A 24089-nucleotide genomic window follows, 5' to 3' on the forward strand; every position below is an offset into this window, starting at 1 on the left:
TTTTGGATGGAAGGCGAAAACGGAGGCGTTTTTGGCGAATTTACAGCATAACTTGCCGTAGATACCAAAATCTACAGTTTTTGAGCAATCACCTTCAAACTTGGCGAGGTTGATGTGGACCAGTTGAGGTACGATCTAATCTGACAAGTTTTTTGAAATATTGCATGGCGCACGAGATAGGGGGCGCCAAAGTTGGCGAAAATTCAAAATTTTCCCAACACTCAACGAAACGCTTATAACTTTGCGATGGAAGGTCAAGTCGGTGCCAAACTTGCCATGATTGATGATGGGTAGTTGCTGAAGACACCTATGCAAAAATGATCACGTTTGAAACCATCGCCTCCTGGTGGTGGAAGAGAATATACAAAAAAAAAGTTTATTTACGATTTCGGTAATAACTTTTACAGAGTTTGTAAAAGTGTCACTCAAAATGACACTGAAACATTGAAAACACATGGTAGATGATGCGTGTTGAATATGATAGCGCATTCTTTAACGGTGTAGCAGCGTGGGCGGAGCAAAGTCGGATTTTTGCGACAAAAAAACAAACTCTTATAACTTTGCGAGTCCTGGTCCAAACTGAACCAAACTTCCTTGGATTGATGTTCCTCCAGCCCTGACAATGTCTATATGAAAATATTTAATTTCGAAAACAGCGCCCCCTGGTGGCAACAGAAAGAATTTTATTTGCTATAAAATCTATCTAGTCCTAGAGCTTTTGTGCTATCACCTTCAAACTTGGCGAGGTCAATGTGGACGAGTTTTGGATCAAATGTTATTGAAACTGTTTTAAAATGTCGCACGGCGTACGAGATAGGGGGCGCTAAAGTTGGCAAACATTCTGATTTGTAAAGACAGACAACGAAACACTTATAACTTTGCGATGGAGGATCCAATGTCCTTCCCTGGATTGATGCCTTGAAGTAGTCTATATGACAATATTCAATGTCTTAACGACGCCCCCTGGTGGCAGCAGACTCTGCCATCTACTGTGCAACACAAAAGAAACTGGTATAACTTTGTAAATCCTGTTCCAATCTGAACCAAACTTCCTTGGATTGATGACAGTCTTACCCTGAAAAAGTCTATATGAAAATCTTCAATTTAAAAAACAGCGCCCCCTGGTTGCTGGATATAACATTACATATCACACTTTTTTATGCTGCTATTACAGGGATTGTTGTATCCTCCTCATACGTGATATGTGGGACCACAAAACCGCTCCGACCATGTCAGCAACAGATGACTTCCTGACAGGAAGTGGATCCGCCGCAACAGGAAGTAGAATGTAACTTTGCCATACATTGCCCGATCGCCACGAAACATGATATGTGAGTCAATAGAACTTCCCTGAACATGTTAATGGACACGCCTTTGACCAAACAGGAAGTCAGCCATTTTAAACAGGAAGTCCCCTGTAACTTTACCGTACATTGATCGATCTGCACGGAACTTGACACGTGAGACCAGGAACCTATCCTGGACATGTCTGCAAAAGCTAAACTCCAAACAGGAAGTGGAACGCCAAAACAGGAAGTAGAATTTAACTTTGCCGTACGTTGCCCTATCTCCACGAAACATTATATGTGTGTCAAGGGAACTTCCCTGAACATGTTAATAGACACGCTCTGACCCAACAGGAAGTCAGCCATTTTAACAGGAAGTGCCCTCTAACTTTACTGTACATTGACCGCTCTGCATGGAACTTGGTATGTGAGGCCAGGGACCTATCCTGAACACGCAAACAATGTCCTCCCGACAGAAAGTGTAACGCACTTAACAGGAAATAATATATGACTTTACTCCACAGCCCAACATCCGCACGGACGGCGCCAATAAGAACTACGACAGCAAGCAGCGAATGAACGAGAGACGAGATCAGGGCGCAATCGACGAGGTGGGCGCGGGTCGCGACGTAGCGTCAAGCTCGAACCCGTTACCACCGCTTGCGGTGCTAGTTATTATTATTATTATTCTTCACACAAAAAAAGTGCCTTTTTGAAGGCCTAAACGTATCCCAAACCTCGCGAATTTTCGGGACAACATCAGACCTCGCTGAAAATTTTGTAAAACAGTGGTTCGGTGAATGTGCGTCAAAAAATGGAAGTGGGCGGGGCTCTAGACTGACGCAAAAAAGTGCTACTAGGTCAACTCCTGTCGGGAATAACGTACATGAACGAAACTTGGTACACACGTTCATTAGGTTGTGCCATGGGCAAAAGTCAATCACAAGTTTTCTGTGAAACCTACAGGAAGGCCGCCATCTTGGATTGAAGGCGAAAACGGAGGCGTTTTTGGCGAATTTACAGCATAACTTGCCGTAGATACCAAAATCTACAGTTTTTGAGCAATCACCTTCAAACTTGGCGAGGTCGATGTGGACCAGTTGAGGTACGATCTAATCTGAAATTTTTTTTGAAATATCGCATAGCGGACGTATTTGGTGGCGCCAAAGTTGGCGAAAATTCCAAATTTTCCGAACACGCAACGAAACGCTTATAACTTTGCGATGGAAGGTCAAGTCGGAGCCAAACTTGCCATGATTGATGATGGGTAGTTGCTGAAGACACCTATGCAAAAATGATCACGTTTGAAACCATCGCCTCCTGGTGGTGGAAGAGAATATACAAAAAAAAAGTTAATTTACGATTTCGGTAATAACTTTTACAGAGTTTGTAAAAGTGTCACTCAAAATGACACTGAAACATTGAAAACACATGGTAGATGATGCGTGTTGAATATGACAGCGCATTCTTTAACGGTGTAGCAGCGTGGGCGGTGCAAAGTCGGATTTTTGCGACAAAAAAACAAACTCTTATAACTTTGCGAGTCCTGGTCCAAACTGAACCAAACTTCCTTGGATTGATGTTCCTCCAGCCCTGACAATGTCTACATGAAAATATTTAATTTCGAAAACAGCGCCCCCTGGTGGCAACAGAAAGAATTTTATTTGCTATTAAATCTATCTTGTCCTAGAGCTTTTGTGCTATCACCTTCAAACTTGGCGAGGTCAATGTGGACGAGTTGAGGATCAAAAGTTAGTGAAAGCTTTCTAAAATGTCGCACGGCGTACGAGATAGGGGGCGCTAAAGTTGGCGATCATTCTGATGTTGACCAAATCTCTTATAACTTTGCATTGGAAGGTCAGATATGAACCAAACTTGCCGTGGTTCATGATCGATAGGTCTTAAAGATGAATATGAAAAAACGGTCACGTTCGGAAACAGCGCCTCTAGTGGTGAGAGGATTATTACCCAAAAAAAGTACATTTATGATGATAACTTTGTGGAACATGTTCCGATTTGAACCAAACTTCCTTGGTTCAATGACAGTCCGACCCTGAACAAGTCTACATGTAAATATTCACTTTAGAAAACAGTGCCCCCTGGTGATAGCAGATATAACTACATTTGGCATTTGACTGTACTTGTCCTAGAGCTTTTGTGCTATTACCTTCAAATTTGGTGAGGTCAATGTGGACGAGTTGAGGGTCAAAAGTTAGTGAAGGCTTTTTAAAATGTCGCATGGCGTACAAGATAGGGGGCGCTAAAGTTGGCAAACATTCTGATTTGTAAAAACAGACAACAAAACACTTATAACTTTGCGATGGAGGATCCAATGTCCTTCCCTGGATTGATGCCTTGGAGTAGTCTATATGACAATATTCAATGTCTTAACGACGCCCCCTGGTGGCAGCAGACTATGCCATCTACTGTGCAAAACTAAAGACACTGGTATAACTTTGTAAATCCAGTTCCAATCTGAACCAAACTTCCTTGGATTGATGACAGTCTGACCCTGAAGAAGTCTATATGAAAATCTTCAATTTAAAAAAACAGCGCCCCCTGGTTGCTGGATATAACATTACATATCAAACTTTTTTATGCTGCTATAACAGGGATTGTTGTATCCTCCTCATACGTGATATGTGGGACCACAAAACCGCTCCGACCATGTCAGCAACAGATGACTTCCTGACAGGAAGTGGATCCGTCGCAACAGGAAGTAGAATGTAACTTTGCCATACATAGCCCGATCGCCACGAAACATGATATGTGAGTCAATAGAACTTCCCTGAACATGTTAATGGACACGCCTTTGACCAAACAGGAAGTCAGCCATTTTAAACAGGAAGTCCCCTGTAACTTTACCGTACATTGATCAATCTGCACGGAACTTGACACGTGAGACCAGGAACCTATCCTGGACATGTCTGCAAAAGCTAAACTCCAAACAGGAAGTGGAACGCCAAAACAGGAAGTAGAATTTAACTTTGCCGTACGTTGCCCTATCTCCACGAAACATTATATGTGTGTCAAGGGAACTTCCCTGAACATGTTAATAGACACGCTCTGACCCAACAGGAAGTCAGCCATTTTAACAGGAAGTGCCCTCTAACTTTACTGTACATTGACCGCTCTGCATGGAACTTGGTATGTGAGGCCAGGGACCTATCCTGAACACGCAAACAATGTCCTCCCGACAGAAAGTGTAACGCACTTAACAGGAAATAATATATGACTTTACTCCACAGCCCAACATCCGCACGGACGGCGCCAATTAGAACTACGACAGCAAGCAGCGAATGAACGAGAGACGAGATCAGGGCGCAAGCGACGAGGTGGGCGCGGGTCGCAACGTAGCGTCAAGCTCGAACCCGTTACCACCGCTTGCGGTGCTAGTTATTATTATTATTATTATTATTTCTTCTTCTTCATTTGTGATAAATGAGGCTGAGGATCTTTGAGTTTGTGACCTCAAACCTCGCCGCGTAAACTCCCACAATACACCAGGGTTAAAGCATCTGCTCCTAATAACACGCAGAGCTTTCTCCAAACTTCACATTCCGAACCGCTGCCTGCTCGACATGTGTGTGTGTGTGTGTCTCTCTGTGTGTGTGTGTGTGTGTGTCTGTGTGTGTTTAAATGAGGGATTTTTGTGTGTGTTGTTTATCTTCCTCTGTGATAAATCTGTGCTTTAATAGAGAAAATTATGCCATTTGAGTTATAGAGTGACACACACACACACACACACAATGGTAAATGGAAAATGGTAGATTGTGTAGAGTGTGTGTGTAGTCAGTGTGTGTGTGTGTGTGTGTGTGTCGTGAGTGGTCCCAGAATGCGATCGTTCCGTCCAAGGTCGAGGGGAGTTTGTGTTTTATTCATCCATCCATCATCCTGTGTGTGTGTGTGTGTGTGTGTGTGTGTAGTTCTGTGTGTGTGTGTGTGTGACAGTGACCTCACACACACACTCTCTATGATGACACACACTTTAATTCACCCTTAATCAGACGCTGAGTGAACTGCTCTGACACGACGACGACGACACATGAAAACCGTGAACTCGCGACGTTCGGCCAACGAATAGTTTTATTTTTTTATTTATTTCGCTGAGTCATGTCTTTGTTTCTCCTCCAGAGTTTAAAAAAAAAAATAAAATAAAAAAATAAAAGCCAGGGAGGTAAAAACACGCATTAATAACATGTTATTGTTATTGTTTCTTAGAAAAAATAAAGAACTTTATTGACAATTGAGTCATAAATAACAACCATGGCAAACGTGACGTGTTATTGCAGCAGGGACCGTCTGCAAATGACACAGAATACAGAATTTTAATTTTGTTTAGAGCAAAATTACATCATTTTATGTGATACAATGAGTGGAATAATACTGTATATGCATATTAAGCTGCAAAGTGATTAAAAATAACCATAAAAGTGCTTTTTTTGCCATTTTTATTCAGAATAATCACCGGTTTACTGCCTTTAAAATCCCTATAGACTTCACTGGTCCCTTGTGGATTATACTACAACATCTTTTTGTGTGAAAAACACACTTTTTCATCATTTCTTCCCATTTTTATTCAGAATAATAGTTAATATCATCACCATTTTAGCACCTACAGACTCCATTGGTTTCCTGTAGATTATATTACTACATTGATTTGGGGAAAAACATAATTTTTCACAGTGTTTTTGACATTTTTATTCAGAATAATCACCAGTTTACAGCCTATAAAATCCCTATAGTCTTCACTGGTCCCTTGGTAGATTGTATTACATCAATTTGGGGAAATTTTTTACCATTTTTATTCAGTATAACAGTTAATATCATTGATACTTCAGCGCCTACAGACTCCACTCCATCTATTTGGGGAAAAAACATTGTTTTTCATCATTTCTGGGAGTTTATATTCAGATTATTTAGCTAAAATCATGACAATAATCCAATATAGTGCGTATTAATGTAGGTGTTGTCATTTGAGGACGCTCCCTGGGCTGCTTGCTCGCAGGCTCTTTCGTTCCTTAATAAAATGTTTCTTTTTCTTTTTTAAAAATATGAAATTAATTCAAAATAACACTTTATCATCAGATGATTGACTCGGGAAATACACGAGGATGTTTCTGCAGTTTAATAATCCTGAATGAAGTCGTTGGCTGAAGAGAAAAACACATTAAAGCGTCACATATGAGTTTCTAAAGACAATAAACCTTTGTTTCTTTGTCTGAAATCACGCCCGCGTTTCCTGCCTCGCTGTTATTTACGACGCATAAACAAACAGGAAGTGATGAATGTACTGTACGCATCCTCTCATTGACCCCCGTGTTGTGTTGTGTTTGTGTTTGTGTTTGTGTTTTTGCGTTGCTATAGAAACGCCCACGCCGGCCGACACCGCCACGCCGACGCCGCCCCCGGACGCGGACACCACCGCCGCTCCCGCGACGACCACCGTGGCCACGTCTCCGCCGGCGGACAGCGTCTGCGACTTCGACCGCGGCCTGTGTGGGTGGAGCCACGACGCCAGCGCGCCGCTCTTCTGGTCCCTGCACAGTCACGGTGAGTCCGAGTGGATCTGATGTGGAGATCTTTGAGATTACTGTCCGACACCAACACCCAGAGACCTCCAGGGACACAGGAAAACACTGTAATAATAATATAATATATATAATATATAATAATATCATTCAAAAATATATGTTTTACCACTTTCCTACACGGTTAGACGGCATTTTCTGACTGAAAATCAAAGTTTGTGCCACTTTCTAAACCGCTCACGCTCCCACACCAAACCCCATAGAGAAAATCATCGATTTTTACATCACAGAGACACAGGAGGTGTTGATCCACTGCTGCCTCCATCAGTAATGTTCAAATGTCTTCAAATGTGTTGTTGCGTGAATTCGGCATTTAAAATCCGTAACTCGGATTTATTACACTGACACAAAGTGACCACACGAGGCAGCAGTAGACCAGCAGATCCTGTGTCCCCGTGAGCTAAAATCACTGATTTTCTCTATGGGGTTTGGTGTGAGAGAGTGAGTGGTTTACAAACTTGAGTTTATGGCTGGATAAGGTTGTCTAACCTTAAGCAGGCACAGATTTTATTAAATGAGCCTTTTGTTAAGCGGTTAAAATTCTTGTTTTTCCTCGTGTCTCTGCTGGCGGTGTCTGAAAAACTGAAATTGGTGACTTTTTTCTAAAAAAAAAAAGTATCTCGGAATGACTTGAAATTTACCATCATAATAGTCGGCATCGCCCTGAACAAGGATCAGTTGAAAATATTTGCAAAACCCTTAAGGAATAATTTATATTAATTTTTGAAATTCAGGAAATGATCCATTTGCCCTGATGCACTTTGACAGTGGGCTGACTTTCTTCTTCTAAAAAAAAAAAAAAAGTATCTCCGAATGACTTGAAATTTACCATCATAATAGTCGGCGTCGCCCAGAACAAGGATCTGTTGAAAATATTTGAAAACCTCTTACGGAATAATTTTAATGAATTTTTGAAATCGAGGTGTTTTTTAAGCAGGGAATATTTCTTATATTTGGATGCAGGAAATAGCACAACTGCCTCTTTTTTTTGTTGTTTTTATCAAACTCAGTGAGTCCAGACATTGTTTTCTTTAATTAAATGGAGTCATTTTCTCTCTCTCTCTCTCTGCATCTTCATCTCGTCGCTCAATTTGATTAAAATAATTCATTAAATTGAAACCAGTCTCAATTAGCGTGTAGCGAGTGAATGAGGATCTAAAAGTGCAGCTTTTTTTTTTATACTCAGCCTTGTTTTGGAAAATTCTTTGTTTTTAAAAGATTTAGAGAGGGGTTTTTTTTGTCTCCGGCTGCATGGAATTGGAACGATATTTTGTTTTGGTGCGATGTCACCTGGAAGCGTGACCTCTCTGGGGGTCACCGTCACCGCCGTCGCCGCGGCGTCTTTCATCGCCGTATCGCTCGCATGACTCAGGTTGTTTACACTCTCATGTACGGTGTTTGATTTCCAGCCAGTTTTTTTTTTTAAAACAACCCTTTGATTTCCACCCGCTCGTGTCAGAGGTCAGAAATCCTAGCCGGTGCAGCATCACTATTTCCCCCCGCCGCGATCAAATCACAATTTAATCCTCTGCAGAAATTCCTTTGTGTCATGTGATCTCGTCACCTCACGAGCTGGAATTAGCCTCCCCCCCTCCCCCCCCCCCTCCCCCCCCCCCCCCCCCCCTGTGCTGTGGTGTTATTGGTCCTAATATAATCAAAGCGTGCTAACTGGGCTTCATAGACCGAGGCCTTGTTTAGAGCGTCTGGCTGTGAAATGGATTAATCAGGCTCTGTTGTGCGAGGCTCTGTCTCCATTATGGGATGTCTGGCACACGAGAGGCACAAGAGTGTGTGTGTGTGTGTGTGTGTGTGTGTAGTAGAGGCTTTGGTTAGCGCGCACGCATCGGAAAAAAACGAGCGACGAAACGCCTCGCAGACTCACAAACGCGCTGCGTTCACACGTCCGGTGTCAGAGCCGTCGCACATGGACTCTGAAGTGTCACACACACACACACACACACACACACACACACACACACACGGACGACACGTGACGAGCAGACGTTGGCTGTCAAGTCACGGGAAGACTTGTCCTTCCGGATACAGCGTGTCCGAACACACACACACACACACACACACTCACACTCGCGGTGAAAGGTCATCAGCTCAGTTTCGCCCTGAAAACACAGCGCACTCGCAGATTTGTGTCACGTCGTGTTTTTCCCAAGCCTGTGAAACACAAACACACTCTCAGAGTCTCGCGTTTTACAATAAAGCGTCATTTAATCTGCAGGTTTTTCCACTTCAAAAACGTCAAAACGTGCACCCCGATTACTATCTACGATATCTTAAGAACGCATTTGCCACATTATCTGGCTAATAGATGACCTTTTTCAACAGGAAAACCAATGTTTTTTAACCCTTTACTCTGCTGCACCAAACCCCATAGAGAAAACAGTCGATTTTTACGTCACAGCTAACGGGAGCTAACAGGAGTTGTCGATTCACTGCTGCCTCCATCACTCAGTTCAAATGTCTCATTGTGTAAAATTCGGCATATGAAATACTCAATTTGGATGTAAATCAGTGACACAAAGTGACCACAGGAGGCAGCAGTAGACCAGCAGCTCCTGTGTCCCTGTGAGCTAAAAACGTTGATTTTCTCTATGGGGTTTGGTGTGGGAAAGGAAGTGGTTTACAAAGTTACATTTTTCTGGAGAAAAAAAGCTGCAGTAAAGAGAGGAAAAACAATGTCGACTTAAGCAGGTTCTCTCAGAGTTTGTTTTTCCAAGCCTGTGAAACACAAACACACTCTCAGAGTCATGTTTAGGTGATTTAATCTGCAGGTTTCTCCACTTCAAAACGTCAAAACGTCAAAAACGTGCGCCTGCTTACTATCTACGATATCTTAAGAACACATTTACCACTATTATCTCACTAATAGATGACCTTTTTCTGCAGGAAAACCCAACGCTGACTCTCCTGCACCAAACCCCATAGAGAAAACAGTCGATTTTTACGTCACAGCTAACAGAGCTAACAGGAGTTGTCGATTCACTGTTGCCTCCATCACTAAAAATGTCAAACGTCTCATTTTGTAAAATTCGGCATATGAAATACTCTGTTTGGATGTAAATCAGTGACACAAAGTGACCACACGAGGCAGCAGTAGACCAGCAGCTCCTGTGTCCCTGTGAGCTAAAAACGCTAATTTTCTCTATGGAGTTTGGTGTAGAAAATGGTTCATAAACTTCCATTTTTCTGCAGAAAAAGGCTGCAGTAAAGAGAGGAAAAACAATGTCGACTTAAGCAGCTTCTCTCAGAGTGTTTTTCCAAGCCTGTGAAACACAAACACACTCTCAGAGTCATGTTTTTATGATAAAGCAGTTGATTTAATCTGCAGATTCCTCCACAAGGCCCCACTATAGAAAAGTTGCACTTAATAAAACGTGCGCCCGCTTACGTCTACGATATCTTAAGAGCACGTTTACCGCATTATCTCGCTAATAGATGGCCTTTTTCAGCAGGAAACACGATGTTTTTTAACCCTTTACTCTGCTGCACCAAACCCCATAGAGAAAACAGTGGATTTTTCACATCACAGCACACAGGAGCTGTCGATCCTCTGCTATCGCCATCACTAACTTCACATATTTTTATTTCTACTTATTTTGTGAATTCGGCATATAACAGCATATGTTTGGATTTAAATAAGTGACATAAACAGACCACACGAGGCAGCAGAAGACCAGCAGCTCCTGTCTGTCGACCAGCTTAATACGCACATTTTCTCTATGGAGTTTGGTGTGAGAGAGGAAGTGGTTCACAAACTTCTATTTTCTGTATAAAAACCTTATTTTTAAGCAGGTGTTGATTTTATGCGGGGAGTCTTCCGTGGCCTCTGCCTCTCAGATGTGTCCAAGCCTGTAAAACAGAGGGAGAACACACACACACACACACACTGGTTCATGATAAAGCAGGTGATTTAATCTGTTGATACTGGACATTTTTCCCACAGGGCCCACTTAAGAAATTCTTCTCCAGAAGCCTCATTGACTCACTTTCTCACACACACACACACACACTCTTGTACTTGCTGCATACTGAGGACTGGATTGCTGACAAAGTGAGGACCAGCATTTGCACTTTATAAATCAACACAATTCCAAATATCTACTTCATGAATGACATCTATAAAGAACTACTGGGTGCAGTACCATAACATGTCTGCAGGTGAAGCCCCAGAGCAAAAAGTGCTGGAAATCTTTTTCGAATTTTTTTTTTTTTGGTCCAAAATTTGACAAAAACGTCATACTATACTATGTCGTCTAAAATTTGGAAAAAAAAATGTGACCAAAAATTTAATATTATTTTTGGTCCAAAATTTTACAAAAACATCATACTTATACTATGTTGACCAAATTTTTTTTAAAAGAAATGACCAAAAATGTTTGTTCCAAAATTTGACAAAAAAATTTGACCCAAAATGTAAAATTATTTTTGGTCCAAAATTTGAAAAAAAAATTACCAAAAATTTGACAAAAATGTCATAGGTCGTCCAAAAGTTGAAAACAAATTTGAAAAAAAAAAATTTGGTCCAAAATTTGACAAAAAAGTCATACTATACTATGTCGTCCAAAATTTTAAAAAGGTATTGACAAAAAAATTTGGTCCAAAATTTGACAAAAACATCATACTAAAACTATGTCGACCAAAATTTAAAAAAGAATTTGGGGCCAAAATTTGACAAAAATGTCATAGTATACTAGGTCGTCAAAAAGTTGAAAACAAATTTAAAAAAAAAAAATGTTGGTCCAAAATTTGACAAAAAACTCATACTTTACTATGTCGTCCAAATTTTTTTTTTTTTTTTTTTTTTTGACAAATTGAGTATAGCATGTTATAGCAACCTAAGGAAGTGATTTCAATGAAAACAAAGTCAGGACCGGCCAAAATGTCCTCATTCCTTAAAAATGTCCTCACTTTGTTGGTTAAAAACCCTCACTGGTCCTCAGTCTGCCACAAGTACAAGAACACACACACACACACACACACAGTGTACAGTAGGCTCCCCAGTCTTCACTCCCCTCACAATGGAGTTCACGCTGGCGTCCAGTTTGTAAACTAAACATCCTCTGGTGTAAACAAATGTGACTTTTGTTGGACTGTTCCCGTGGTCGGAGTCATTCACCTGGAGCGGGAATGAAGAGGAATGGGTCCCGCGGGCGCTCGGCGGCGTGTGAAGGACGCTCTCCTATTGGACCCATTCTTCTTCTGCGTGTTTATATTTGTCGCGTCCGCTATTGTGTTGGCCGCTGACTATTGTGCGCCCGCTGTGAACTGTGATCACCGGCTGATTAAGTTGTGTTTTGTTTGTTGGGAAAAGTGTGTGAAAACTCACGACGCCTGATGATTATCCATGACGTTATTCATCCGCTCCAGTTTGAAACGATGAAACCATGAAACCTTTTTTAGATCCTGCTGGTTTTTATCGCCTCAAGGTCTGAAGTGAAAACCAATTAAATCATTAAATCAGCTCTTTCTTTTCTTTTCTCTTTTTTTTTTTTTTTTTGATCCCCACTCTCAATTCAACGCAGCGACCGGCACAAAAAAAATCAAGGTTAAAACAAAAGCCGTGCTCGTTCACAGTGTGTTCAACATACTGAAACAGCTCAGCCGCGCATTGTTGATCCATTTTATTTGGTCTTTTCTTTCTTTATGAGCGTTAATTAACAATTAATAGCAACTTTTAAGTCCATACAAGTGTAATTATTGTATTTAAAGGATGCTAGGGAATGAAATGTGTCCTCACAGGTCAATAAAAATCAAAAACTTTCAAGACCCTCATACTACGCATTAATTAACAATTAATAAGCAACTTAAACTATGCTTATGAACATTAATAAGTCTAATTATTGTATTTAAAGTGCTTATAAGGATGCTAGGGAATGAAATGTGTCATCGCTGGTCAATAGAAATCAAGAATTTTCCATCAGTTCTTGCAAGACCCTCATACTACGCATTAATTAACAATTAATAAGCAACTTAAACTATGCTTATGAACATAAATAAGTCCATATAAGTGTAATTATTGTTTTTAAAGTTGTTTTTAAGTGTAATTATTGTTTTTTAAGGATACTAGGGAATGAAATGTGTCATCGCTGGTCAAAAAAAATCAAGAATTTTCCATCAGTTCTTGCAAGAACCTCATACTACGCATTAAGTAACAATTAATAAGCAACTTAAAAGATGCTTATGGACATAAATAAGTCCATATAAGTGTAATTATTGTATTTAAAGTGCTTATAAGGATGCTAGGGAATGAAAATTGTCCTCACAGGTCAATAAAAATCAAGAATTTTCAAGACCCTTGCAAGACCCTCATACTAGGCATTAATTAACAATTAATAAGCAACTTAAAAGATGCTTATGAACATAAATAAGTCCATATAAGAGTAATTTTTGATGCTAAAAATTGTTTTAATCAAGATTTAAATGAGATTCTGTTTAATTATAGTCCATAAAATGTGGATACAGTAATAACAATTGTGTTATTTACTGTATAATAATCTTTATATAGTCATATTATTGTTTTACAGCAGATATATAAACTGTTAACATGCGTCTAATAACAGCATATGGACTTATCTGTGTTATTAGCATCATTTAAGGCCATATAAGTTGTTTTTTACAGTATATTAAATGTGTTTTTTGTTGTTCCGGGGGTTAAATGATCCAGACGTGTGACCTCTGACCCCGTCTCCTCTACCAGAGCTCAACAGTTATCTCTACATGGACGCCGGTCTGAAGACGGAGCAGCAGCGAGCTCGCCTCCTCAGCCCCGTGGTGCCGGCCGAAACCGGGCCGCTCTGCCTCCTCTTCTCGTACCAGCTGCTGGGCGAGGCCCAGGGTCACCTCAGGGTCCTGCTGCGAGACGCCCACAGCGAGGAGACGCTGCTGTGGACGCTCGCGGGCGACCAGGGCCCCGTGTGGAAGGAGGGTCGTACCATCCTGCCTCGCTCCCCTAAAGACTTCCAGGTAGAATTCACTTTGAGGGACTAGACCTTTAATAGAAGACTAAAATAAGTCAAGTTTTAAGCTTCCAGTAAATCTTAATCACATGTTTGCTGCTCTATTTCAATGTTAGACTGAGTTTTCTAATAGGAAACTGCAGTTTATAAACCACTCACTCTCCCACACCAAATCCCATAGAGAAAATCAGTGATTTTAACATCATAGCAACACAGGAGTTCACAGGAGTTGTTGATCCACTGCTGCCTCCATCACTAACTTACAATGTCTTATTTTGTGAATTCGGCTTTTTGAATTCGTCATTCAGATTCACCTCAGTGACACAAAGTGACCACACGAGGCAGCAGTAGACCAGCAGCTCCTGTTTCCCTATGGGCTAAAATCACTCATTTTCTCTATGGGGTTAGTGTGAAGAAAAACTGATTTTAGCCCCAAAACAAAAGATTTGTCTCATAAAACCTACGTCAGTTTAAGTCTACGACATCTTTAGACTATGTTCACGTCTTTATCTTCACTGTTAGACAGACTTTTCCAACAGGAAACTGTAGTTTGTAAACCGCTCACTCTCCCACACCAAACCCCGTAGAGAAAATCAGCGATTTTAACATCACAGCAACACAGGAGTTCACAGGAGTTGTTGATCCACTGCTGCCTCCATCACTAACTTACAATATCTTATTTTTTGAATTCGGCTTTTTGAATTCGTCATTCAGATTCACCTCAGTGACACAAAGTGACCACACGAGGCAGCATTAGACCAGCAGCTCCTGTGTCCCACGTGAGCTAAAATCGCTGATTTTCTCTATGGGCTTTGGTGTGGGAGAGTGAACGTTTTAACAAACTGCAGTTTTCTGTTGGACAAGTTTGTCTCAAAGTAAAAAAAACAGTCCATAAACATGTTTTTTTTCTTCTGCTGCTAAAGTTTCTTCCTGTTTGATGAATAAGTATCTGTGTCAAACTCGTGCCCCAGAAAACAAACCTCGCGTCTTTTCTTTTCCAGGCTTGTTTTCCTTTGAACACAACAGTCAGTTGTGCGTCTCTGTTTCACCTCGGGTCGTCTTTGTCTTCACAGACAGATAAACTGAGCCACGTCGTCTCTGTCGACTGAGCCTTTGTCACCGTGATGACTGCAACTTTGAAATCATATTAACTTTTCATCCTCTCTCTCCTCCTCCTCTTCCTCCTCATCCTTGTTCCCAATTTGCCTCCATTCCCCTGCTCCCTCGCTGCCTTCATTCTGTCTCCGTCTTCCTCCTCCTCTTCCTCAACTTCCTCCTCTTCCTCCTCCTCCTCCTCCTCCTCGTCTTCGTCTATTGTTCTGCTTTCTGTAGGTTGTGATGGAGGGTTTCTTTGTGCACGGCACCAGAGGACACATCTGGATCGACAACATCCACATCAGCTCCAGCACTCCACTGAAAGAGTGTACACGTAAGTCACACACACACACACACACACACACACACACACACACACTTCAGAGGACATTATATTGACTCACTCTAACCTTAACTTAAATGACTACTGACATAAACTTAATCCTAACATGTCTTCACTTTAAAACTTGGAAGAAGAAGAAGACAAGTCCCCATAATGTGTCCCCAAAACACATCATAGACATCATGCATTTTACATTACAGGGACTTCATTTATGTCCCCTAAAGGAAGACGTGTCCCTTAATGTGTTTTAATGTTTTAGTGAGGACACATCTTGGACATAATGCATTCCCTTAGAACCTTACCCTAACCTTAACCATCCTTAACCCCCAAAAAAGCCCTTTAAAGTTGTCCTCACGGGGTCAAAATGTCCTCACAAAGACATAAATACAATTATACCTTAAAATGTTTTAATTTGCATTAAGGGGACTTCATTTATGTCCCCTAAAGGAAGACGAGTCCCCATAATGTGTGTCCCCAAAACACATCATAGACATCATGCATTCCCTTAGACCCTATAATGTATTAATTTACATTACAGGGACTTAATTTATGTCCCCTAAAGGAAGACGATTTCCCATAATGTGTTTTTATTTTATTTTTAGTGAGGACACATCATGGACATAATGCATCCCCTTAGACCCTTACACTAACCTTAACCATCCTTAACCCCCGCAAAGCCCTTTAAACATGTCCTCACAAAGACATAAATACAATTATACCTTAAAATTTATTAATTTACATCAAGGGGACTTCATTTATGTCCCCTAAAGGAAGACGATTTCCCATAATGTGTTTTTATTTTATTTTTAGTGAGGACACATCATGGACATAATGCATTCCCTTAGACCCTTACCCTAACCTTAACCATCCTTAACCCCCTTTAAAGTTGTCCTCATTCGGTCAAAATGTCCTCACAAAGACATAAATACAATTATACCTTAAAATGTATTAATTTACATTAAGGGGACTTCATTTATGTCCCCCTAATGTGTCCCCCCCCCGCCCCCCAAAACACATCATAGACATAATGCTTTCCCTTAGACCCTAACCCTTAACCATCCCTTATCCTAACCATAAAACATCTTTTTCACCTTAAAATGGATTAATTTCCATTAAGGGGACTTCATTTATGTCCCCCCCAAAATACATCATAGACATAATGCATTCCCATAGACCTTTAACCATCCTTAACTCTGAAAAAGCCCTTTAAAGTTGTGAGGACCTAGAGAAAATGTCCTCACAAAGACATAAATACAAGGTTTCCATGACCTCATCTTAACATATGACTTTATGTGGACTTGATTTTTGTCCCCACAACGTGAGTAAAACCTGAAACACAGTGACCTCGTGTGGACAAATGTTTGACAGACGTCCGATAATCGTTGGTGTGAATAAATCTGGACGTTTTTGTCTCTTTTCGCTGCTCAAATATGGACAAAAAAGCGACGACGAAGCAAACAAAGCACGACGTCGCGGTTGTTTGCTTCAGTGTTTGAGGAAATTCCAGCTGTTGCTCAATCGAGTTTACGCAGAAGAAGAAGAAGAAGAAGTCTGAGAAACAAACCCTGTCTGCTCCTGATGACTAGAAGATAGAAACATAAACAAAGCTTCTCATTTCTTAATGTCCATGTTTATTCTGCAGCAGAACACAGAGCAGACTCGTATGTTCACTCCTTCTGTGCTTGGCAACGAAAACACATTCTAACAAGATAAGGTTTATTCTGGCAAAGTAAAGTCTGTTTTTGTCACCTTAGAAACGTGTGTTTTTCTAACATTACGGCACTTTGGGATGTTTTTTTTGGCAAAACAAGTCGTGTTTTTGTCATTTTGATAAAGATATGACCCCTTAATGTGTCTGTGTAAAGAGATTTAGGTCCCCACAACATGAGTAAAACCTGAAACACACACATACAAACTTGTTTTTATGTCTTAGTGAGGACACAACATGGACATCATGCTTCCCTTAGACCCTCACCTTAATCCTTAACCATCCTTAGAGTCATTTTTAAGTTATAAATGTCCCCACAAGGTCAAAAGTTACAACCGTGTTTTTATGTCTTTGTGAGGACACATCATGGACATCATGTGTCCCTTAGACCCTCACCTTTACATTTTACCATCTTTAAACCCTGAAAGAGACATTTTTAACTTATAAATGTCCCCACAAGGTCAAAAGTTACAAACGTGTTTTTATGTCTTAGTGAGGACACATCATGGAACTCATGTATCCCTTAGACCCTCACCTTAATCCTTAACCATCCTTAGTCATTTATAAGTTATAAACATCCCCACAAGGTCAAAAGTTACTCGTGTTTTTATGTCTTAGTGAGGACACATCATGGACCTCATGTGTCCCTTAGACCCTCACCTTTACCTTTTACCATCTTTAAACCCTGAAAGAGACATTTTTTTAGTTATAAATGTCCCCACAAGGTCAAAAGTTACACATGTTTTTATGTCTTAGTGAGGACACATCATGGCATCATGTGTCCCTTAGACCCTCACCTTAATCCTTAACCATCCTTGGAGTCATTTTTAAGTTATAAACGTCCCCACAGGGTCAGAAGTTACAAACGTGTTTTTATGTCTTAGTGAGGACACATCATGGACATCATGTGTCCCTTAGACCCTCACCTTTACCTTTTACCATCTTTAAACCCTTATATAGCCGTTTTTAAGTTGTAAATGTCCTCACAAAGATAGAAATACAAGTACATGTAAATGATGGCAGCAGGTTCTTCTCTCTCCGTCTGATTTGTTTAAAAACCTCCTCCGAAGCCTCGGCTCGGCTCAGATTAAGGGGGCGGGGCTTGGCGGCGCTCAGTGCTCGGCGCTCGCACCGAGGTTCCCGGAAAAATGAAATAAAGTTTCTTGGGAAACTCAGACGTCTCATAAATTCTCTTTGACGGAGCGAGAAAAATCTCTGTTTACAAACACGACAGAGAGAGAGATTAAAGATAGATTAGCATCCATCGCTGCTGCTGCTGCTGCTGATGCTGCTGATGCTGCTGATGCTGCTGATGCTGATGCTGCTGAGGCCCACAGGGCGTTTGTGGCCTACTTTTCTTATTCTCCTTTTTCTTTTCTTTTCTTTGGGAACGAAGTAAACACCGTCCCTCCCACTCCTGCATCCTTTCATCTGCGCGTGTGTGTGTGTGTGTGGGGGGGTGTGTGTGTGTGTGTGTGTGTGTGTGTGTGTGTGTGTGTGTGTGGGAGTGAATGGCAGATTGATGGAGAGAGAGAGGATGAGGTGTTTTTTAAAGTGCAGCTGTTTTGAGGAAACTGACATCGATTTTAGCCAAGAAATAAAACTATAAAAGAGTTTAAACTATCACTGAAAAAACTGCCGTAAAAGATTTACAATGTTACAAAAACACGTCGCCAAGATGAAATAAAGATATTTATGTTGCCAAAAAAATTGTTACAAGGTGCACGCTGTAATGTTACAAAAACATGTTTCTATGATGACAAAAACGTAACTGACTTTGCCGAAAAAAATGTTACAAAGTGCTGTAATGTTACAAAAACATGTCGCCATGGTGACAAAAACATAACTAACTTTGCCAAAAATTGTTATAAACTGTTGTAATGTTGTAAAAACGTTGAGTTGTCATCAATGTAACAAAAATGTGACAAACAAATTGTTACAATGTGACATAAATGTCACTCACATTAACATAAATATGTTCCAGAAGTGTTCTAATGTTACAAGAGAGTTCCTGGTGTGACTGTAAAATCATGCAGCGCCCCCTTGTGGCACAGTTAAACACTAGGACTGTATGTTGGCGACAACATTTTCATATCGTACGTCTCCTGCTGCTGCTGCAGTGCATGCTGGGACGCTAGCTTATCACCCGGCGTGCAGTTGAATTCTTCCGAGTGTGTTGGCGTGTTCCCGCCAAAAACACACACACACACACACACGCACACACACACACACACGCACACACACGCACAGCAGTTCTGTGTGTTTACGTTCCAGAAAATCAAAAACGAAGGTTCTGCTCTGAGTCTGCTCTGCTTTATCTGGACGCCACAGACACACACACACACACACACACACACATTCTTGTACTTGCTGCACACTGAGAACCGGGTATAAGTGCTGACAAAGTGAGGACCAGCATTTCCACTTTATAAATAAACACAATTACAAATATCTACTTCATTAATGACATCTTTAAAGAATAGTGGTGGGCAACGTGCTAACTTTAGCGCATGACGCTGTTTCCATGATGACTGACTGGAAAAAGACACGCGTGACGTCATGTTTACGTGACTCTGGATTGTTAAAGTAAAGTAACGCTAAAGTTTAAAAACAGACGCACACATATACGCAGTTACACAGGTACGCTAACGTTATTTGTTAGCGATGCTTTTTTCCTTTAATAAACAGACCTCTCCAGTTCCACTGTAGGCGCGCTAAACGGCGCTAAAAGGAGCTAATGCAGCTAACTGAGCTAACTGCTAAACGGTGCCTGGACTCCGGTGTCACGGCACGCGTGTCTTTTTCCGTCATGCATTAACCTAGCACCTCACCTCTGATAAAGAACTACTGGGTGCAGTACCATTAAAATGTCTGCAGGTGGAGCCCCAGAGCAAAAAAGTGTGCGAAACACCACGGCTGGCGGTGCATAGCAGAGTATAGCATTTAGCGTTAGCAACCTAAGGAAGTGATTTCAATGAAAACAAAGTGAGGAGGAGCGGACAACATGTCCCCACTTTGTTGGTCAAAAACCCTCATTGGTCCTCAGTATGCAGCATGTACAAGAACACACACACACACACACCCAGCGGACTCTCTGTGTGTTTTTAAATGACGCTGAACAAATGCCACAGATGATGTGAGTGAGTTATCTGGAGTTAAACGTCCTCAGGAGGAGTTTTCTGATCACGTGACATTTATGTGACATTTATTTTGATTTTTTTTTCCCCCTTAAATTTCATTAAAATCTCTCTCTCTCTTTTTCTTCTTCCTCTCTCCGTCCTCACAGAACCCTTCACTGCGTTTCCTCCTGAGAATCCAGGTGAGTCTAACCCCCACAACCCCCCTCCCCCCCCCGACGTGATGTCACTTCCTCTCTGGTCTTGCACCCCCTGCCCGTTGGTATGCTCTACAGCATTGGTTCTCAAAGTGCGGCCCGCGGGCCAATGGCGGCCCGCAGAAACATTTCTGGCGGCCCCGCAATGAATTACAGTTCATAGTTTTAATCCAGCAGCTACTAAGCTTGTTAAACGTTTATTGGACATTACTGGATACAGACCAATACGTTTTAACTGTACAACTGTATTTATTATGTCATCAAATTTTGGATGACATAGTGACACAGTATAGTATGACGTTTTTGTCAAATTTTGGCATTTGAATGTTTTCCCCAAAAATTGGACCAAATTTTTTTTCGAAAAAAAATTGTCAAATTTTGGACCAAATTTTTTTCCGAAAAAAAAATGGCAAATTTTGGACCACATTTTTTTTTTTTTTTAAAAATGGAGAAATTTGGGACTAAATTTTTTTTTTAATTTTTTTTTTCAAATTTGGGACAGCATAGTATTGTACAACGGTTATGTCAAATTTCGGACCAGAAACTTTTTTCTCCAGAAATTGTAACATTTTGAACGACATAGTATAGTATGACATTTTTGTAAAATTTTGGACCAACATTTTTTTTTGAGAAAATTGTCAAATTTGGGACGGCATATAAAGTCATTTTTGTCAAATTTTGGACCAATTTTTTTTGGGAAAAAAATTGTAAAATTTGGGACGGCATGACGTTTTTGTCAAATTTTGGACCCAAAGTTTTTTTTCAAAAAAATTATATTTTGGACAACGTAGTATAGTATGTCTGTTTTGTCAAATTTTGGATAAACATTTTCCCTTTGGCGGCCCTCAGTCCAATGTTGGGTTCCTAAATTGGCCCTCAGGTATCAAAACTTTGAGAACCCCTGCTCTATAGCCTGCGGTGTTTTTGCTTGGCGGCACTAAAATACTCCCAAAACACCAAAAAAAACTCCCCCCCCAAACACCCTTAAGTCCTTAAAGAGATTTATCACCAAAGTCAAACCCTTGCAAATATCTAAAACAGGAGATTATCGCTGTTTTTACCTCGTCGGTCTCTGAGGAAACAAAGGATTAGTACTCAAAAGTGCATCACATCACACACACACACACACAGAGTCAGATATTTTCATCTTCTCGCTTCCTGACGCAGCCTGAAGGGTTTTTAAATAACTGTTTGCCTCATGGAAAAAAATTATTTAGAGCATCCCGCGGGTTTCTGTGATTGATGTTAGTGTTTTGGCGTCTTCTAATGTCCCCCAACGAGAGAGCAGCTCAGCTGTTTCGCTGCCAATGTGATGTGTGTGCACTTCTTTGCCTTTTCCTCGTCCTCCATCTTCTCTCACACACACACACACACACATTTGCAAGGTCTCTAAGCTTTGACAATGAAGTATTAACAAGTTGGAAAAATATATATTTTAACATCGACCTCAGCCGACTGCAATATTTAAAGAATGTTTCCTGAAGTTTGTTAAATTTTTTGCCTGCCCATAGAGAAAATCAGCGATTTTACCTCACAGGGACACAGGAGCTGCTGGTCGACTGCTGCCTCGTGTGGTCACTTTGCAAATCACTGAGGCAAATCTGAAGGAAGGATTTTTAATGCCGAATTGACAAAATAACACCACTGAACATAGTGATGGAGGCAAAAGAGGATCAACAGTGAATCAACAGCTCCTGTGAGCTGCGATGTTAAAATCACTGATTTTCTCTATGGGGTTTGGTGTGGGAGAGTGAGTGAATTTACAAACTTTAGTTTCCTGTTGAAAAAGTTTGTCTAACAGTGAGATAAAGACGCCAAAATAGTCTTAAGATATCGTAGACTTAATGTAACGTAGGTTTTATTATGTGAGTCATAAACTTATCATCCCACACCAAACCCCATAGAGAAAATCAGCGATTTTAACATCACAGCACACAGGAGCTGTCGATTCGATGTTAATCCACTGCTGCCTCCATCACTGAGTGCAAATGTCTTTATTTGTGACTTCGGCTTTTGAAATCTTCAATTTAGATTGACCTCAGTGACACAAAGTGACCACACGAGGCAGCAGTAGACCAGCAGCTGCCTGTGTCCCCGTGAGCTAAAATCGCCGTTTTTCTCAATGGGGTTTGGTGTGAGAAAATGAGCGTTCTACAAACTTAATTTCCTGCGAGAAAAAGCCTCAAAAACACTCTGAACTATCACTGTCACGTATCCCGGTGTCCCCGGTGCGACGCAATCATAGCGAGTGAGCGCGGCAGCGGCGGCGGCGGCGAGCGCGGGTGTCTGAGCTCTGTCTAATGAGTGTGTGCACTGTGAATTCTGTAATTACGTGACACTGTTCACCTCTTTGTGCACTTTCCCCTCATTCAGTGTCACGCTGGCTTTTAGTCTCACAGTTTGGATGCTGCACTTTTCCCCCTCTGGGGGGGGGAGTGTGCGTTTGCATAGTCGACCTGGATAATTGAGTCAAGTGCGTCTCGGAAGGTGTTTAGTGGAGGAAACGTGGGGGCGGGAGGAGGGGGAACGGGATCTGAGGAAGACGGAGCTTGGCTCGGGGAGGAAGGAGAGAGGAGAGGACTGGCCCGGAGGCCTGATGTGATGCATGAGGACAAACACAAAACAAAACAAAAAAAATCTGCAAACTCACGGCCAGATAAATAACAAATCCCAATCCAATCTGGGCTCTGAAGGAGCGCTGGAACGTTGGATTGTTCCCATGTGTCGTCTGACTGACTTCTTGCATGGACCAGGGAGGACGACGACGCTCCTTAATCCAGTGTGTGTGTGTCATCACTAATTATTTTTATTTTTTTTTACCATTTTCACACCATCGTGGTGTGAAAAGGTCCAAAAAAAAAATCAGCTACATCAGAGAAAATGGATGCAATTTTTCATATAAATTTGATTTATTATTATTTTTGCAACTGGCATGCTTGTGCATGCTCACACGAGGTGCACGCCTAAGACACACGGAAAGAGGAAATAGACTTTAATGTAAAAAAAAAAAAAAAACTAGTGCTGGGCACCAACGTTAGCGCGTGACGCGTTTACCGTGACGACTGACCGGAAAAAAAGACGCTCGCGTGACGTCGTGTTTACGTGAAAACGAGTCTCTAAAGTAACGCTAACCTTAAAAAACAGACGCACGCGTACGCAGCAGGCGGCTACGCTAACGTTATTTGTAGCGCTGCTCTTTTCGTTTAATAAACAGACCGCTCCAGTTCCACTGTAGGTGCAGCTAAAGAAGCTAACACAGCTAACGGAGCTAACTGGTAAACGGTGCCTGGACTCCGGTGCAGCGGCACGTAAACATGACGTCACACGCACGTCTTTTTCTGGTCGGTCGCCGTGGAAACGCGTAATGCGTTCACGTGCGTTAGCGTTGACGCCGCTATTTGACACGGCTATTTGTAGCGCTGCTCTTTTCGTTGAATAAACAGTCCGCTCCAGTTCCATTATAGGCGCGCTAATGGGGGCTAAAGGAGGTAATGCAGCTAGCGGAGTCATGGAAACGCGCCGCGCGTTAATGTGCGTAAGCGTCGACGCCGGTAACGCGGCTATTTGTATCGCTGCTCTTTTTGTTTAATAAACAGACCGCTCCAGTACGACTGTAGGCTAACGCTAACGCCGCTAAAGGAGCTAGCGGAGCTAACTGGTAAGCGGTGCCGCTGCACATAAACATGACATCACGCCCGTCTTTTGCCGGTCAGTCGTCGTGGAAACGCGTTGACGGTATCGTTGACGCCGTTAACCGCTGT

General features: G+C 41.5%; 1 protein-coding gene across 1 annotated transcript in view; it reads left to right on the forward strand.

The window, feature by feature from the left end:
• The window catches only part of nrp2a (neuropilin 2a), a gene marked incomplete at its 5' end in the record, with an annotated part of 102427 nt that overhangs the window by 70846 nt on the left and 7492 nt on the right, over positions 1 to 24089 (forward strand). The window contains 4 exons of the mRNA XM_083908729.1: positions 6654 to 6839; positions 13590 to 13855; positions 15181 to 15277; positions 20281 to 20313. Coding sequence (XP_083764855.1) covers positions 6654 to 6839; positions 13590 to 13855; positions 15181 to 15277; positions 20281 to 20313 — 582 coding nt within the window. The remainder of the gene's footprint in view (positions 1 to 6653; positions 6840 to 13589; positions 13856 to 15180; positions 15278 to 20280; positions 20314 to 24089) is intronic.

Source organism: Microchirus variegatus (genome assembly GCF_963457635.1).
Source record: "Microchirus variegatus genome assembly, chromosome: 22".
Classification (NCBI taxonomy): Eukaryota; Metazoa; Chordata; class Actinopteri; order Pleuronectiformes; family Soleidae; genus Microchirus; species Microchirus variegatus.